The sequence below is a fragment of the Drosophila willistoni genome (assembly GCF_018902025.1).
Source record: "Drosophila willistoni isolate 14030-0811.24 chromosome 2R unlocalized genomic scaffold, UCI_dwil_1.1 Seg167, whole genome shotgun sequence".
Classification (NCBI taxonomy): domain Eukaryota; kingdom Metazoa; phylum Arthropoda; class Insecta; order Diptera; family Drosophilidae; genus Drosophila; species Drosophila willistoni.
The window spans coordinates 16,417,916-16,437,665 of record NW_025814050.1 but is presented as its reverse complement, the minus strand read 5'-3'; the positions used below and the strand labels follow the sequence as shown (position 1 = coordinate 16,437,665).

Here is a 19,750-nt window from a genome sequence, read left to right as displayed (position 1 = left end):
TTTTTGTGGCCAAAGTATCGCAAAATGTGTTGGTCATATAAATTTCATTTATGCCAGTTAAATTAATTACTGTCAACACATGCGAAGCGGCAACAGTGAACGGCAAAGAGCCGCAACAACAACTGCCAGTCAGGCACAAAAACTAAAGCAGGCCAAGCTAAAAGTCCAAAATGAATGAAGAAGAGGAAGAGCAGCAGCAGCAGCATCGAAAACGACGATGGCGACGCCGCATCACGGGCAAGTGAGTCTCTGGGGCGATACGAGTCTCAAGCATGTTGCGAACATAAACACAAAGTCATAAAGTTTTTACACAAAAACATTTAATTTTATTGCATTTTTGGGCAGCAGCCAGACGACGTCGACGGCGACTTCAACTACAACGATGGCCAAGTCGGCACGAACAATGAGTGCACCCATAGGGGTAGGAGTCTTAGCTACTATGGGTGTGATGTATGTAGGTGGATATGGCGGAGAAGGCATCGGGAAGGGCTGGGGCATGGTCTGTTGTTGGCCAGGCCAACTTAATTTGCTGCAAATCGAGCAAAACTGCAGGCTACGAACAGACACACACACAACACAGAAGCGAACAAAATCTCATTGCAACAAATTTTCAACTGACCGACTGGCATTGTGTGTGTGTGGGTGTAATATTTTTTTCTTTGGGTTTTTATTTTCTTTTATATAAAAATCTAGACCAAAAACTTTTTGATTATGCTGCCGGCGGCTTCCTAAAAGATGAAATAGATGGACGAAATAGTTGCTTGCTTGATCTTCCCACACATCTCAAATATATCTCATATGTGTGTGTTTTGTGTGTTCGTGTGTAAAGAGTGTGAGCTGGTGTCAGTGAATAGAATATAAAATACAATGTCGACATGCATCCTCGGCAAACAAAAATCTTCCTGCATTTGCATCATCATGATCATTTTCAAAAGCATCTTCATCATCGTCTCCCGAATAGAGAATCCCAACACCCAACTCCCATCTGTTAAGTGTGCAAAAATAAACTTATTTGTATACAATTTCAAGAAAATTTGATATCTCTGGAGAAAATTTCACTAGATGTATCAAGAGTGACAGTTACATATATATCTGCAGAGTTTTTGTGATGATAGATGGTATGAAGAAGTAGATAAATCACAAGACGCAAAATTGTGTAAAAAGTGAAAATGCTTAAACTAAAAATTTTAGTCAGATGGTTAATGAGTCCATTAGAAAGCCTTTCCAATATTCGTCCATTCTCTTTATATGAAATTATGGTAAGTATGTATAAATTTTGACGCAGTTATGGCACATATTGTGTCTCCTCTCATCTGGAAGTTCTCTCGCTCTTATTCTCTCTTTCGCTCGTTTTTTGGCATTAAAATATAAATTATGCGGCATCAGCAAAAACCACAAAAATGTGAATGCACAAATAGAAACAAGAACAAAAAAAAAGTATATAAAAAAATACCAATGTGCGTATACGTAATGTGCATTAACATCCAACAAGTGTGGATGAATGAGGGTAGGAACAAAAACACAAGCTTCACTAGGTTGGTGGTTATATGCAAGTGGGAAAAATGCCAACAATTTTCGGTTGTCGGCATTTTCAAATCATTTTCAATGCATAAACACAGACACACACACACACACTCAGACAGCCTTCAAATGCCATAAAATGTGTTTAATAATCGTCATAATGATGTAAACGATGACGATAATGAAGATGGTGGCCTGAAATGCGTTTAATGTAAGAGGTGGTAAAAGGGCAGAAATTTGCTGAAGTGGTCGCGGTCTATGCGGTTATTACTCAAGCAGATCGATAAACTGTGTAAAAGGTTAAGCGATTACCATTTATGGTTTATTTCAAGCAGTTGCTTAGGTCAGGTGAACGATAATATAGAAAGTCATAAACGAAGAGCAAAACTTTTCCTTTAAAGTATGTACATATGTATGTAAGTGTTCCAATTGATTTGCTGGAAATTTTATCTATTTCTTGTTTCCAATAAGCAATGATGGAGAACAATTTAATGATAGTGTAAAACAGATACTTAAAGGAAAGGACTCACTTTCGAAATAAACCTTAACCTAAGTTGTAAATTTGGTTTGAAATATATTAAACAGTTTTTGATTTATAGAAAATTTGTGTATTTTGTATTCTTATTTATTAATAGTTTTTAGCTCATCAGCATCTTGTTGAGATAATCAGTTTTAAGGACATTTTTCGATCATTTACTATTGCAATTATTTATGGATTCTCTTTCTTTTTGACCTTTGGTGACATTTTGAAGTTTTGTGCAGAATTTGCTGGGTATATCCAAAAGAGGATGGGCATTTCATTGCCACTGTAAAAAACTTGAAGGCTTTTCAAACCTAAATGAAGGGCATTATGACATTCATATTGTTTTCATAGCCATTTCTTAGATATTTTTATGATGTCATCTTTGTCTCCCTTCGTTTTGTGCACTTCAATTCTGACCAGCTGTGTGACATCCCCTAAATTTAGCCATCATACGCGTATGGCTACTTTCAAGGCAATGTCAAGAATGCAGCAATAAAGACATTTACATATGATGATGGTGGGAGGAGGACACCAACGGATAGGCATCTGTATACACATACATATGCTGCCTGGCAGTGATGCTAACCCCAAGCCCCTAACATTTCAAGGGCAACCTAAACATACCAATTTACTTTGAGTCAGAGCCGTAGCAAAGGCAGGGATGGCAAAGGAAGAGATCTGGGTAGCGATAGACGCTGATGTCGACAGAGTAGCATCCGTGACATGGCCCATGGCCCATCATGGCCCATGGCATATGTCTGCGATGCTCATTAGGGCGCACAGCGTGGCGTGGCTAATGTGACAACAACCGAGGGGGCACTGTGGAGAGGGTGGTGGTTGGTTTGGGGGGGTGTGGAGTGAGTGGCCACCCAGGGGGGATTTTTCATTTGACTTTGCAGTCGCTACCTTTTTTTCTTTTTTTCGTATGTTTCTTTTTCCCCAACTTATTTGTTTCACTCAGACTGGGTTCTCTTATTCTCTGCCACTGCGTCTCATGGGGCATGGTGGGGGTGAGGGTGGTAGATTGGTGGCCAGAATGGGGAAAATTCAGGCTAAGGCTTTCAACATTTATTCCTTTTCGTCGCTTTTATTGTTTTGTTTTCACTGTGGTAGCCCCGCATTGTTGTTGGCATTGTCGTTGTTGTTGTTGTTGCTGTTGCTGTTGCGGCTGCTCCTGTTTGGGTAATTCAATTTACTGCCACAATTTTCATTTGTGCAAATTTCAAATGACTTGAGGATATTATTTCTTTCGTTACGTCCAGTAGCTAGTAGGCTCTTTTACTTATTCTGTTTTTTTTTTTTTTTTTTTTTGGGTCGCCCCAAAATCATTTCATGCACAATTTGTTTGGTCTTTTCATTTTTATTTTCCCGCCGCATTGTGAACAAAAATTTAATGCGACTTCTTTAGTTGAGTCAATTTTCCCCCCTGCTGACTGTCTAAGGGTTAACTAAGTAGAGGGGTGGTGGGATGGATGTTCTTTGGGCTTGGAGTTCAGTAACATGCTAAGTCTTTTGTCTAGAAATGCTAAATGCGTATTGTTTACGTTTAAGAGAGACTTGCAAAAGAGAAATGTTAAATCGTTCTCTTTAGTGCATAAACAATATAATTTCTCTTAGTTAAGGGATGTTCTATGCTCTGTCTATGTTCTCTGTAATCTTAGCTTAACTTGGTCATAATGTTAGCTTGTGATGGCCAAAATGTTAAAAATAAAAATGTTGAACTTGTTAGAATTGATGAGCCAAATTATTGCCCAGATTAGCAACCATTAATGATTTTAGAATCATGTGAGGACTTTACAAGTTGTCGTAATTATATCTTGTAATAAGTTGCAAAAAGCCTGATGATTCTTTTATTATATCTTATATCCATTATGTCTTTTTAAAACAAGTTTAAGAGCAAAGAATGAATGTTAAACTTTGTTATGTTTTCTTTAAAAACCTTTCTTAACATCTTTTCTGAATGTTTGAATTGTCACCAAGTTTGGAAGATTATGCATTTGTTGTAACTTTACCTATCATAAATTTAACCTAAGGTGCCTTTATTTCTTATTGATAATTGAACAGACTAGATCTAGCCATTTTGCTCTCCTTCTTTGCCGAAGGAACTCAACTTCGGTTAAGTTAACTTTTAAGAGTGTTTTTTTACTGTTAGACGAATGCAATTTCTCTTTATTTATTTACGAATAACTGAATCTGTTAGCATATCATGCTCTTCTTTCTCATGCTGTTAAGGTTATTGGCCACTGTAAACTCCTGCCTTTGTGTTGCTTGTGTCGTCCTTTTTGGCTCAAAACAGTTGAAGCAAATTGTGTAGAAAATTTTAATGTTCCCAAGAGTAATATTTGAAGCTTTTTGCCTGGCTTGGCAGTTTTCTGTTTTGGACGTGCTTCAGCACACATTGCTGGCCCTTTCCAAAAAAACTAAAGTAGTGCACATTTTGCTCAATGTTTCAATATCTTACCTTCAGTTAAGCATGACATTTTTATAAGATAACTCATATATCGACAGATGATACTATGATAGCGGCATTTCGGTTTTCCAATCCATTTTTTTCTTTCTTAAATCGGTGTTTGATTAATGTTCTCTCCAAGGACTCAATTTTCATACCCTGTGTGATTTGCCTTTATTTCGTTGGGTATGCAAAGTTCCTTCGCTTAGCTTACTGAGTATTTATCTAGTCGGTAGAGGACTTTGACTTGGATTTGATTTATTTTTCTTTACGAATGACAAGGGTTGAGTGTTGGACAGAAATTAACTAAAATAAATGGTTTTAAAGATTGCATTTCCACTTGCCATTAATATTGCTTGCAATTTATTCCACAAAACCCGCCCAAAAACTGAGTAAACAAATGGCTAACGAAACTTTTTTGGCAGCCATTCACAAATGCACATGGCGTGCATACACACACACACACACCACCCACACACACACGCATACGAAATGGCAAACAATTATTTGAAATTTGATGTTGCCCATTGTGTGTGTGTGTTACTTGCCATCGACTCTTTTCACTCACTTTCTTCTCGGATGCCTCGTGTGTACATGTGGCGTATACGTAATGTGCGACGTTTAAAATATCCGTTTGAAATATTTCTTGACAATTTTCTAAATTTCTTAAACAATTTCTCAATGTCTGTTAACCGTTTTAAAAGTGTCTGCACTTTTGTTTGCCTTCACCATTGACCACTACCAAAACCAAGTTCAAGTGATTACCTTTCGTTTCGTTCTGCCATTCATACATACAAAAGTGATTTAGTATTTCGTGTACGAGTGTGTGTGTGCGGTGAGTGAGTGTGGGTATTTGTGTGTGTATTGTTGGCCTGTCGATAAAAGCAATCAATTCTTGATTTATTGTCCAGCTTCAAGGCAGGAGTTGAGAATTTGTCGACCAAAAAGCAGCAGCAATAGCAGCAGCACAAACAGAAATCAGGTTAAGCAGGAATCGAAGAATGAAAAGGTGCAATTTTTAATGCTACTGAAGGTATGGGGATATGGGGGCGTATGTGTTATGTGAAAAATTTGAATTTTGCATAAATAAATTTATTGCCCAAGTGATTCAATTCTGGACTACCCTACGCAATATTTAAATTCAATTGGCTTATGGGAATCTAGAACAAGTAAAATGCTGTCTATGCAATTACTCATCAGATTTTTAAAGACATTGCTTGAATGATAAAGATATATATTTGAATAGCACATTTGTGACTTTATTGTCGACTGGTGTTCTTTTCATTTAAGTTCCTCAAATTCCTCAGTTAAATTCCTCATGCTCCTTTGTATTGAAATGAAACAATTCTTCATAGTGGCGATAAAACTTCTTTTCAAATATAGTTTTCGCTCTATCGAACCAATTAATCAAACGTTTATTAACTCTAAAATGTCTATTTTACCATTCAAGTGCAAAGATTTCTCATTTCTCTTAAACCAACAACAGGTTCAACGATTAACTAAACAAAAAGGGGTAAGATGAGACAAGTTCAACTGAGGCTACTGAACATTATGATGCCACTTCAAATGTTGAATGACAGTAATTGCTTTTGCAGTGATTTCATTTTATTCCATTCAAAACCAAAAACCTGAGTCTCAAAGGACCAACTAGAAAAACAAGCCATGTTTAGTCTTTAATACGGATCATCAAACTTCGACCCTAAAGCTGGGATGCCTTTGTATTTCTAATTGCAAAAGGTTTTTCGATTTGAGCCAAACAACATTGTTGGGGGTTTTCCAACCATTAGCTAAAAATATTCCCTCGTTTACAGTTAACACAAACACACACACATACACACACACAGAGACATGCAACAATTGCCCTCGGTCAACACAAAAATCAAACGAGAAAGAAAAAACAACACAGAAGAGAAAAACCGCACGAACAGCTACAACAAAGCCTTATTGATTTTTGACTTGAATGCGGTTTATAAAATGTTTTGCACAGACAAACAGACAATGAAGGGATGAGCTCGAGAGGGGGAAGAGAGTGGTATGGTGGGTCTGTATGGCAAAGGCAGGATCAGACAGAGGCTGTTGCAGTTAAGCCTTTAGGCAGGACATTTCTACATATTTTTGAAAAACATCCCTGTAAATTCGAGTGTGGGTATGTGTGTGGGTGTGTGTTTGCCTCACTTTAAATGGCCTGGAAAATCAGTTTGAGTGGTAGACACAATTTAGTTGCTCAGAAATTTGTTTATATACTTCACTTTCATATATGTAGATGAACGACTTAACTTTTTCACCGTTTTCTGTTGCACGCCACTTGAAAAGAGGCAAACTGCTTAAAAGGCATATTAACACAATCGACACGCAGTTTGTGTGTGTGTGTGTGTGTGCAAAGGCAAAGTTGAAATGCACAATTCAAACTAAGACAGTCAGACCAAAGAGGAAAAAGGGGAAGTGGGTGGGTTTTAGGACCCAAACAAAAGGCTGCTAACAAGCAACAGCAGAGAAAAGAACATGATAAAGTAAAACAAAATGAGCAACACTTGACTAACAAGAAATGGCGGCGAAAAAATATACCCACCCATTCCACTTTCTAGAAAGGATACCCTAAAATCTTGTGATTTTTTCCAGGCTTTTTACTTTTTCATTGATTTTTCTTAAGTTTTTCTGTTTTGATTTTGTTGTTGTAGGTACTGAATGTGCAATGAGTTTTGTTCAATTTCAGATTTCCTTATTGTTTCCTTCCCTTTACCTTTTTTCCATACTATTTACATAAACTTTTAAAGTTGTCTCTTATGATTTTTTATGCTTAACTTTGGCTGTTGATTTTTATCTTGCTTTTTATTGAGATTTTTCGTGCTTTCTTTACACAATTTTATTCCTATCTTTTTTTATATATCTTTATAAATTGTATTTTTATTCTGTTTTTTATTGGGATTTCTAGTGCTCTCTTTACGTAAGTTTACTTTCTATCTTTCTGTATTTCTTTTTCAATTATTCCTGCTCGACATGTAAGGATATTTTTAGAATCCCTCTAAACTTTTCGATATTTCTATGTTTGTATATATCATTCGTTATATATTTCCATTTTCAAATCTAAAATAACTCCTTTTTCCAATCAAAATATATAGTATTTTATCAACTTTTCCAATCGATTTTCATTTTTCATTATATCTGTGTCTATTCACTTTTATTTCTAATTATATTTGTATTTATTGGTTAATTTTATTGCTTTTTGTTTCACTTTGCTTCGATTGATAAGTGGCATTATATATATTTATTTGATATCTTTATCTGTTGTTTCCATCTTTCATATAGCTTAACTTTTAGCCATTGTCATTTAGACAGTTTTTCTTCTTTCTTTTCATACATTTGTTATGTAGTAAGGAAAACCCTTCTCAACTATTTGCTTTCGCCATTTTCATTTCATTTCTCACTTCTCATTATTGATTGTAAAGTTAATAGGAAAATCAGAGTATCTTTTGGTAGGGCAGCTGCGGCAATCTGCCAGCATAAAACGGTGTAACAAGTTCCTATCTCGAGGAGCTCATGGCTGGCGCCCTAGAAGTGTGTGTGTCAGTGGGTATGTTGTGCTCGTCGTGTGCGCTCTTGGGTGTGCCTGTCAGTCTGTTTGTGTTAATGACAAGTGTTTTCGTGTTGTGTATGTATTTTTATTTATTTTTTTTTTCCCTTTCGTAATGACAAGGAGGATGTCGATGAGTATAATGACAACATCAATGCTGATGATGATGTTGATGATGATGATGGTGATGATGATGATGACGATGATGGAACTGCGACTGAGAATGCGGATGCCAATGGTGGAGTAGCGCACTCGGGATGCTCGGTACTTGGTGTTCACCACGACGAGCATATAATACAAGCTGCTGCTTAAAGTGCTTGTTAGGCGTTTTTGTTGTCACCCATTTTTTTTCTCTCTTTTCGTTTTCTATTTTTGCAACATGTCCCCAGCCCCAGCTCCAGCCCCAAGTACTTCTATTGATGATGTGCTGCTGTCAATGGGAAATTGAGCTTCGGCATAAACACGTTGTCAAATCTAACGCGTGAGTGCTCACGTGCGAGTTAAGAGAAGCAGCAAAGAAAGCACGTGCTAGCAGGTTCTTTACTCAAAAAACATATATTTTCTCACATCATATAGATGTCTGTGTGTCGATAGAAGGCCACAATTCACTTTCAATTCAACAGTCATTTTACGAGAAGGCAAACTGATGAAAATCTGTCATTAATGTGATTTATGACAGATTCTTTTCAGTTGTAATTTATATTTATTACTCTGTTTTCGTCTTTCGCGTACCTTTTTCTTTCAATTCCTTAGTCTTATTTGCCTCTTGGCGAGTTCAAAAGGGACTTGCACAGCTGTCAGGACACGTAACAAAATTGCGAACACACCGTGATCCCCAGGGTGATTATGAAGATGATTTTGGGAAGACATTTTCCCCAGTTAAGGGAATTAAGGTAAGCAAAAATTTTTGCATTAAATGAAATTGGAAATTTAGATGAACTTAAAGTTTGAGGAATTTTCGTAAGACATTTTCCTTGATTTGAAAAGTTTTGAATTAAAAGATGAAGTTTCTTCAGAGTAGGTAATAATTCAACCAATAGTAATAATTCAAATATACTTTATTTGATCATCTTTAAATAGTTAATAGACCTTAAGCTCCAGCTCATAGTGGCAACCAGAAGATGGCTAAGAATATTAATTCTATAGTTTTAGCCTGGGTTAGTCTATTTTGCTTATTTATTACCCCTAAAATAAGCAAATAACAGAAAAATTATTAGCAAGTATTATTTTAAGTTTTATTCCCTTTACTTTAAAATGAAATTTATTCAAAGCCAACTAAACTTGACTAATTTTCACAAATTTCCAAGTAAAACTTACACATATTCACTTTATTATTGACTCTTTAAACTTAATTCTCATATTCGCTTAACTTGAGCAAAAGCAACCTCAATTTTCTGGCCTCAAGTCCAATGGTCAATGGCTCATCTGGCACTTGATCTGTGGCCGTATATATATTAGCCGGTGTGAATAGACCATATGCTTCACAGGATTTGAGGAAACTCAATACTTCCTGAACCGCAGGATAGGGCAAAATGAAATTCTGTTTGGCCATGCCAGTGAGCAGACCCAAGACACAACGTTTCACATGTAGCCAGGTGTCGGCATAGAGTCTGGCACCTGAACCACCCTCCAGGGCATGGGCGATGCGTGACAGACCAAATTCGTAGTTTGATTTGGCACAATACAAAGTGCCCACCACAAGATTAACAATGCAAAGATGATGATATTGCTTGCCCAGATTACCCTTCAGTTCTTCAGCCTTTTCCACTTTACGCATTAGTTCCTCGGCCTCTTCATTTTGGAATGTCATGATGTAGGAGACACATAAATTGGCTAAGACGGCCGCTGAAACAGACATGATCTGGCAAAAAAGAGTTAATAGAGTGACTCAAAATATTAGATTTAAGTTGATCTTACATCATCGGGATGTTGTCGCACTATTGGCTCATAGAAGGCAGCTGCCTCTTTGTATTTGTCGCCCTGCATGAAGAGCACATGGCCAGCATTAAGACGCCAAATGGCATTCTCAGAACAAAACTCGGCACTGGAATGAAATTCGCGTTCAGCTCCGACGAAATCATCGTCACGCCATGAGATCCAAGCGCGAGCCATAACCACAGGCAAATAGCTGAGCGATGAAGCAATTAAATGAAGATTTAGTTATTTACAATTGAAAAGATCTCACACTTACAGTTCGAGAGCTTGTTCGTAATCCTTGAGGGCATCTCGCAGAGCTTGCTGTTCACTGGTGGCCCTCACCTCTTGCACTCTTGCCGCCAGACTTCTCAATTTTCCCGACAAACTTGAGGCTAAGGTACCCAGTTTCTTTTCTGCCAACTCGGCACTGGTCTGGGCCGTGATTAAGGCATCCAATAGTTCGTATAAATATTGTGATAAATATTTATAGGTGAGATCCGTGTGTTCTGCCAATATATCAGCTGCAGTTTCGTAAAGTTCATGACGACAGCAAATGAGCAAAATATTGGCAAATGTCTCTTTCGGGCAAGACGGGGCTCCAAGTTGTAGTAAGAAGGCCAACTTCCTTAGGCCTGCAACTGGACCTTGAGCATCGGTAAGGGCCATGTTATGCAAGGTGACTGGATCCAATTCACTCTCCGCCCGCGGTGGTAAATCCAGAAGAGCGTCTCGTGCCGCCTCCTCATTGCCATCTTGATATTCTAAAGCGGCTTTTAAATTGAGGGCCTGAGTAATGCCCGACATGGCCATGGTAATGGGATTACCCACACTACGAGCACTGCCATCTGTATCCACCTGGGCTCCAATGCCCAATTCCGGATGATTGCGTATGCCACGCTCCACAATTTCCGCCGTATAATCCAAGGCCTGAGCCCGCTGTTTGCGCTGAAAATGAGCCAAGGCCACATTGTAGGCCACCAGTGGATTGAAACCGCCAACCTGGAGGGCAGATTGAAATCTTTGAATGGCCACTTCATGCTGATCGGCTTGGTACAACAGGCAGCCCTCATCATTGAGAGTTTCTGCTGTGCCCCCCGCCCGCTGATTAAGCAAACTCTGCGCTCCAGCATAATCCTCGCTAGAGTACATGATGGCGCTTTGCAATTGTAAACATTGCTCTCTTAGCTGCTCATCCTGATGTTGGTCACCGATTTGCTTAAGGACACGCAAAGCATCCGCAAAGATGCCAGCCTGATACAGAGATTGGGCATAGTAGAATCTGTGAATAAATCAATTGAGATTTTCCCACTACCTCTCTCTCTCTCTTGGCATTTATTTTTACCTGTATTTGGGCTCCTTGGGCACCAATTGGCACAGCTGTTCATAGCAGGTGGCTGCCTCCTCGTACTTTTGGGCATGGTAATAGCAATGCCCCAGAGTCGATAATCCAGCCCTGGTATTGGCTGCTTCACCGAAATTCACAATGCACTCGATGACATCTTCGTAACGTTTATCCTTAATCTGCAGTAAAGTTGATAAAAGACGGTAAAAGTTTGTGGTCTTTATGCAATTTCTAGTATTTGCCTTTTACCAAATTGTAAATGGTTCTGGTTACATGTCCTTCACGCAAGATTATACCCTGATGCAGCATTTCTTTCCCCGTCTGACTGACTGAAATGTAAGAATGAAATGAAAATTTTTCAGCCCGCTTATGTTGTGGCCAATTTTCTCTTGTTTATGTTTCGTTACGGTTGACATGGTTACCATAACAAGCAAAGCAAAGAATAAGGGATACCTTAGAAACCCCCAATTAGCAACAGTTTGTTGTTGCACAGTGGTACAAATAAGGGTGGTTTTCGAGTAATAAATTAATTTCTGTTGTGGGAATATTTTAGTAACATGAAACCAAAAGAATAGGGCTATTATTTTACTGCCAAACAGTTTGCTTTAAATTTTTAGCTTGGGTAAGCTTGGAAGAAATATCAAAAATTATATTTAAAATTTTCTATCTATTTTGTTTTTGTTTTTTATACATTTTATCTCATTTTAAAGGGAATTTATTACTCTTTCTTTTGTAATTCAACAAATATAATATTTTAGAATTAATAAAAGTTGTAAAATGATGCTTAAATGGGAGTGAAATTCACAACTATTGTCGGCTCCAACTTAATAATTTGTTATTAAATTAAAAACATCTTGTAAACAGTTTCTTTAAGTTCTGCTAAACTTACATCTCCTTCCAATCATATCATAGCGAATCAAATGTGTACTTACAGTTTGTTAACTTTTGGCAAAAACCTCATCAAAATATTCAGTTTTTTTTAAAGAATTCGTACCCAAATGCATCTGGGGAAACAATGAGCAAAAAAAAATACTAGAACAAAATTTTCATTATGTTCATTGGAAGTGGAGAAACTCAGAATTACAGTACGAGAATTGAAAATGTCAGCATATCATGGCCAAATTTTTATATTAATATGAGAAACGTTTAAAGGTTTAGTGGATTCCATCAAAGTAAAGACTTAATGCTGAATTAAATTACTTGGTTTTGAAAATATCGAGACTGTTTTGCAAAAATTTCAAATAAACTCATGGCTCTGGTTTTTATAGATAATAGTCAAAAAGGAGAGCTGAACACGGGTAAACCAACTTGGCTAGAAAATTTGAATATGAATATATTTCATTCATTTTGTAATGGAATCTATATTTTTAAAACAAATATTTACCAAAATCATATAACTTGTTGCATAAATCAAGGATATAAACTTTTATTATTTAACTTTAATCTCAATCTGTTTGTGTATATAAATTCAACTGAAGTAGCCGTATATTTCATTTCTTATCATGCTATAAATGTTAATATATTTACTAAATTGATTTCCCATCCTAGTTAATAGCCGTCCGCAAACATAATTCATAGACCAAAATGGGGCCATAGAAACCAATTAAGAGTTACGCACAACTAAGGCAGAAGTGGCAAGTGGCGCAACAAATTCATTTGAAATGTAAATGAGAAAATCGTCTAATTGAAAACTTTTGCGTCTTGATGCTATTATCAGGCATCAGCAGACTTTGTACTTGGTGAAGGCTTAAAGTGTTAACTCGGCAGCTGCCAAGGCTGGAGGAGGCATTAATCTAACTCGAAGGCATCGAGCAAAGACGGTGACGTTTGACGGGCGAATACGTAAGAGGATGGGGAAGGGACTGACTTCAAGACGCGCTTTTAATTAGGTTTCACAAGGAGCATCAACACAGAGCATAACCAGGAGAAGCAACAGTCCCTTTCTCCATATCTCTCTATGCTCTCTCTTCTCTATCTGCTACTCGTTTCGTTTTCTCAATGTAAATGTACGTACATATATATATGTATATGTAATTTCCCTTTTGGCCAAATAGATTTACAAATGAAAGTTAAATCCTAGCTAACTAAATAGGCGAACGTGCGGAAATGCTAATTAAAATCTGTCTGAAAGTTTACTAAAATAGTCAGTTTGAGGTTGGCTATAGATGAGTAGGGGTTGCATCCCATTTAAATGGAGGTTAGAAGTCGCCTTCACCATTTAACCGTGTAAGTCTGTTAAGCCAAGTTAAGCTAAATGTAGAACCGGGTCAAGGTTGCCGACTGACGGCGCCGTTGCTGCCGTTTGCCGTTGTCGTCTGGCCAAATGCGGCGGCAAAACAAAATGCTGCGCAACGGGTTTTACATGCGAAGCGATTCTCTTGGCAAAAATGGTTCAAAAACGCGACCATGAGAGAACGGCTGACGTTAAAAATGATGAAAATTCTATAACTATGAGTACGATTCTGGGTCTGACTCTGACTCTGACTCTGAATGAGATTCTGACAAGCCAATCAGCCAGGCAACTAGCCAGCTATAACCAGCTGTGCATCCCGTTCCATGGTGAACTGGAATTAATACACTCAACAAAAGTTTTGAAAAAAGATGGGGAATTTACATTTTTTGGGAGATCTTTTATTTGAGTTTGCCAAACAAAAATAGAGACTGTACAAAAATTACTTTTTAAAGTATGTAAAGTAAAGCTTTTGAGGCGATTTATCATTTTTGTATCAATTAAGTACTATCTTATACGACTTCTTAAATTTAAAGCGTTTTTTTTCCTAATTTTTTTAAGCAAAATAATTGCAGATTTACAGGTAAGTATAAAGAATTAACTCTTAGATTTTAGGAAAAGTTAAAATTTTGAAAATTAAAAGCTCAAATTGCTTAATATTTGCAAGGAAAATACATTTCCAAAAATTTAAAAATAAGATTTTTCAAATTTTAGGAATTCTAGTTCACTATTAAATATCTGCAAATGTTTTGAGAATAATTCTTATCTTCCAAAGAAATGTAAGTTGTTTTTCATTTTGTATTATATTCTTAGAATTATTAAGTGAAAACCTGTTTGTTTGTATATATGTATTTCCAAACTGAATGAATGTACTTATATTACCTCAACTTTCCTACTGAATTCTCTTTTACTTTTGATTGTTGGGCCATTAAAAATTACAGCATTAAAAATTTTGCCATAAATATTCCAGTTTCCATACTTGATTGATGGTTGTACTTAATATTGATTTAGCATATTACAATGTTGTTGTAATACTTAGAATCTCACACTTTCTAAAAAGAATTAATAACGAACAATATAATTACAGTTTCTTACAGTGTGTTTTTAGAGTCCTCTCCTTGCATCTTTAGTTGGCAGCATCAAGTGCAACAACATTTTCTTACAATGTCACATGCATGCACATTAGTTTTTCTCGATCTCTGGCCTTAGGCAAACCAGCAGCATCAACAGCTTCAGTGGCAAACTGGCAACGCTGCGTATGAGTAATATCAAGTAATTGATGCTGGCAATTATCACACACAGACACATGCACACACACACACAGGCAGAGGTAGAGACATCAAACACCACAAGTCGTCCCAAGGTGCCGACAGGCTGAAGTTCAAGTTTTTGTTTTTTTTTTCTGTTTGTGTTTTTTTTTGTTTTGTTTTTGTATTTCATAAATAATTACAGGCCTAATTGCTTGAGCTCGAGCCCCGAAAATAACATTTCAGTTGTAATAATTTGCGTTATACCCTCGATAAAAGGGCATATTTGTTTAGAGTGTTAAAAAATGACAGTAATTTGTTGATTGGTTTTGATTTTGAACAGCTCTACATTGATTTAAGGGGACAAAAACTGTCAGTGAACAATTTGGATTGACCAATTATGTCTCCTTAATGGCTTTTTGTAACAGCAATTGGCAGAAAATAAACTTCTTAAACTTATAACTTATGACTGTGAAAAGTCTTTTACTTCTGCTCAATTTCTTAAAAACAAATCTCTTTTGGATTTACTTAGCCATGTAGACAAAACTTTTATTTTTATTGTGTTCAGTTCGAAAAGATTTAACTTATTCTTACAGTACTGTCAAGGGTATTACATTTGCAGTATGAACTTGAAGTTATACGGAACCTCTGGTGTTGCTTTGCTTTTATCTCTTGTCTGGTCTTGTCTTGCTCTCGAGTTGTTTATGGTTGGTTATTTTGCATTTGCTTGTCTCATATTAATCTCTTAATTTCTTTTCTTTTTTTTTTGTTTTTGTTTTTGTTCATTGTATTTTATTGCATTTTGCTTTTTGCATTTTGTTGTGGCAGTTGTGTTGTGTTTACACGTGGACTTATGGGGTTCAAAGGTGCCATCAACTGCAAGCTCGGTTAAGTGTTTAAGACTTTAGCACCCCATTGATGGGATGGAATAATGTTCTCTCTCTTCTTGTCGGAGCAATTGAGCTTGCACTTTGGGCAGCTTTATGGCTGTTGCCTCCTGCCTGGATTATGATGTCATTAATTCTATGCCCTGGTGAGGAATGCTTGAAATCTTGGTGTAAAATATTTCAAACACAAATGGCGATCTTTTGTTTGGTTTTCGATAAAAAATAGTCGTTAAGCTGAAAGGTGGTTAAAAAATTTGTCGTATTTTAACTTTAACTAAATAGAACTTAATTTGTCGCGAAATTCATATAAAATGGGATGCTGTGATTTCAATTTTTACAAACGTTTTATGAACTTTATTACTATAAACATTTTTTATTATAAAAGAATATTTGAAAAAACATAAGAAGTCGTTTTCTAAAGAATCCGAGAGGGTTTAAGAATGTCGAAAATGATTTATACTGAAATTTGAGTTAAATGTCAAGACTTAAAATCATTTGTACGTTTGACATAGGAAAAATGATAAATTGTAAAATATTATTCCTAATTTTAGCAGTTTCAGTTTAACTTTTTTGCATTATTTGTATAACATTTAAGTTCTATTAAACTTCATTCAAATATTGGGGCAACTATACCAAGTTAAAATAAAAAAAAAAGGTTACAATTTTCATTACAAAGTTAATATGAAGGAAAAATCAAAGACATTTCGACTGAATTCACAGTGAATGGAATCTTTTCATAGCTATTGATCTCAAAGTCTTGATCTTAGGTTAGGAAAAAAAGAAAAAAAACTAAGCAAATTGAACAGAAACTAGAAAAATCATTATCATTAGCCAGCATCTTTGAAGCAGCATCTCAGTTGTAAGCAGCAGCAGCAAAAAATCCAAACGTCAGCGGTGTCTATATTCATGCGGTTTGCCTTCTGACCTTGTCGTGCAATCTTTAGTTTTTTTCTTGTTGCTTTTTAGTATGAAGTAGTTTTTTTCTTCTTCTTTTGTTGTTGTTGTTGTTATATATATATTTCCCAGCGTTCAGAAATTTACTTGCGCCGGAGCTGACAATGAAAAACCACACAAAAAAAAAGCAAGCAAACAACAATGCCAAGAACCAAATGCGAGCACTTCCTGCTTTGTTTTATATGATATAGTGTACATTTATATGATGATTGCGGGGGAGAGCGGTGATGCTCGTGGAGGGAGGAGGAGGCAAGAAGTCTTTAATGGCATCTCCACATGCATATGTCGAATATAGTGATAATGATTATATAATCATGACATCATCATGATTTAGATGCTCGAAATATTGAAGTACATCTTGAAAAATTAATCATACGCACTGTGAAAAATGCTAAATTGCATCTGCATGATGCCATATCTCTTATGAGCCTAAAGAGCTCAAGTGTGCAAGTTTGTGTATGTGTGTGTGTGTGCAATAATTCCTAACTTATTCCAGCTAATCTCAACCAGAACTGAGGCGCAAAACAATTTTCAAGGCCATTGACACAGTTGAAGCGAGAAGTAAGGCAAAATAGGGGTGATGAGAGGAGAGCTGTGTCGTTTCAATGGGGGGAGGGGCAAGAGGCAAGAGGCCTGAAGGGCATTCGAGTGCATATTGGAAGAGCTTTGGGGCTGGCTGCTGCGATAAACCATGCAGCTGGCAGTCGACTAAGCAACTCTTCTATCAACCGCTCTCTACTCCTAATTTGCTCTCGCTCTCTCCCTCTCTATCTCTTTTGTCGTTGCCTCTCTCTCTCCCTCTCCTCTTGTTAATTCTCTGTTGGTTTCTAACAAGTGTGCGAAGTGCAATTGTTTAGAATTATATATTTGTATATCTATGCACACAACACTACACAATAGGGCGAAATATATGTAGAGAATATTATTAAACCCTTTAATCTCTGTCTACAATATCAATATATAATTTATCTCAAACATTAGCTACATAACTTTCGATTCCATATCTATAAGTCGGACGGCTATACACCATATATTTTAAACTTTAATTCTCTCATTTTTCTCGCTGTGTTAATTTTTAAGTCTGTGCAAATTTGACTAATGCAAAATCAAATAAAATACTCATACTTTTCTCCGTACATCTTACATCTTTGATTGCCTGCCTCTCCTGCATGTTCAATAAATAATTCATTAATTAATCAATTGTTTTTGTGGTTGGCTTTTGGCTGTTTTTGTTGGATTGGTTGGTTTTTGCGGTGCAAAGTTGATTGAACTTAAAATACATGAAGCTCATTTAAAATGTATAAACAAAAGCCACACCAACACCAGAATCGCTAACCGAACCAACCAGACCAGACCAGGCCAGACCAGACGGACCAACGACATATAAACAATTTAACAGAAATAAATTGGTTAACAGGTAAAATAAACAAATTAAGCGGGGTATTTAAATTGAATGTTGAAAAACAAAAACAAGCCAAAAAAACACAAAACTTTTACTCACTAAATGGAGAAGCCAAAAACAGAAATGGAAATGTTGTATGGTATGAAAAAAAAAAAACAAAATTAAATGCAGATGAAAAATTTCACTTTAAATAGTCTAGAGTAATGAAACATTTTTAGAATTGATATTTATTGTTGTAAATTTTGAGTATTGACCACAATCTAATTAATTATTATTGATAATTACTGATAATTACCAATGGAAATTCACAAATCAGAATTCGCAGAAATAAATAATTGTATTTTAATATATTTTTTCATTTATTCATTTTCTGTTAAAGTTATTTTAGTCCGCTTTAGCACAAATTGTGTAAGATTCATGCAATTAAATTTATTATAAAAAATTATTAAACATAGATATAGATATAGAGGAATAAGAAATCAAACTAAAATTAACTAACTTAAATTCATTTTTTGGAATTTCTGCGATATTGTTGTCCTTGTTTACATGAAAATATTAAATTATTTGAAGGAATATACCAAAATGTTGTTATTTTAATCATTATTTAATAAGCTTTACTACCACGTTATTGCAAAATGTTATTAACGGTTTTATATAATATATAACATTGCAGAGTTAAAGCCACTTGCACTTCAACTAAAACATTTTCGGCTAACAACATTAGATGACAAGGAAAAGTGGACATAAATCTGCAATATGTACCTTAACCACTATCTTAATCTAACTAACTATGACTAAGCAGACTTCAATTTAATTAAGACACGGATTGATGGCAGTTACTTCCCCTGGGCGATTTAATAAACCAAATTAAGCCTTAGACTATGTACATATATAGAGAATACATTCTCTCCAAAACGCTTCAAATGAATCTGATATCCTTTGAAATTTTGCTTGATGTTGTGCTCAGTTAGCTCCTTAATGAATCATATCCTTACATAGGTTTGCTTTGTAGCTGATTTGTGTTAACATTGCGCATATGATTTTGATCTTTGATACTATTGTCCTTTGTTTTGAATTCAGTAGCTATTCAATTTGAAGGACTAACACCTGTTATATGAATATATCTATTTCAGTTGACTTTAGCTGGAGTATGCAATGCAATTGCAATTCCTGTAATTCCATTTGAAGTCCTCCGCTTGAAGAGACATTCGAAATTGCGGCAAGGTGTAAATTAATTAATATTAACTTTAAGCGAATTTTTTGGTTTTTTTTGGTCATTTGCCAAACCTGAGCAGCCCCCACAGAGTTGCCAAAAATTTTACACACACACATGTGTACAAAGTACAAGTTTGAGATACATTTTATGGACATCATCGTTAAAGTAATCAGCAGTAACAACAAGAATCATCAGCAGACGTTGGCATTAAAGCGAAAAAAAAAATGGAAAAAAGCAAAAGGCAGCAGTCGCATCAGCAAAAAGCGAAATAAAGTTAAAAGACTTTTAACCAAATTCAAGGTCAACTTCGTTTCAATAAATTGCAAACGGGATGGTAAAAGGCTACAGAGAAAGAGAGACTGAGGGGAGGGGGAAAGATGACGCAAATGAGGCAAAAGTCAGCGGTTACCTGTAACTGAACCCCGCAAAGCGATTTTCAACCGAATTGTTTTTTTTTCTCTCGCTTTTTTCTCGTTGCCTTTCGTGTTAAT

At 36.1% G+C, this 19,750-nt stretch overlaps 1 protein-coding gene and 1 long non-coding RNA gene across 2 annotated transcripts; one reads left to right on the top strand and one right to left on the bottom strand.

Annotated features, from left to right (window-relative positions):
- Positions 1 to 8,717: 8,717 nt before the first annotated feature.
- LOC124460197 lies at positions 8,718 to 13,397 on the top strand. Its single transcript, XR_006954133.1, has 2 exons — positions 8,718 to 8,957; positions 12,872 to 13,397. It is a non-coding gene; the product is annotated as an uncharacterized LOC124460197 (long non-coding RNA).
- Positions 9,364 to 11,646, bottom strand: LOC6642348 (tetratricopeptide repeat protein 30 homolog). Its single transcript, XM_002065142.3, has 5 exons — positions 11,573 to 11,646; positions 11,324 to 11,502; positions 10,256 to 11,260; positions 9,982 to 10,192; positions 9,364 to 9,925 (listed from the first exon to the last, which is right to left on the bottom strand). Exons 1-5 carry the CDS (start codon positions 11,630 to 11,632, stop codon positions 9,413 to 9,415), a joined length of 1,968 nt encoding a protein of 655 aa, XP_002065178.3. The 5' UTR covers positions 11,633 to 11,646; the 3' UTR covers positions 9,364 to 9,412.
- Positions 13,398 to 19,750: the final 6,353 nt, after the last annotated feature.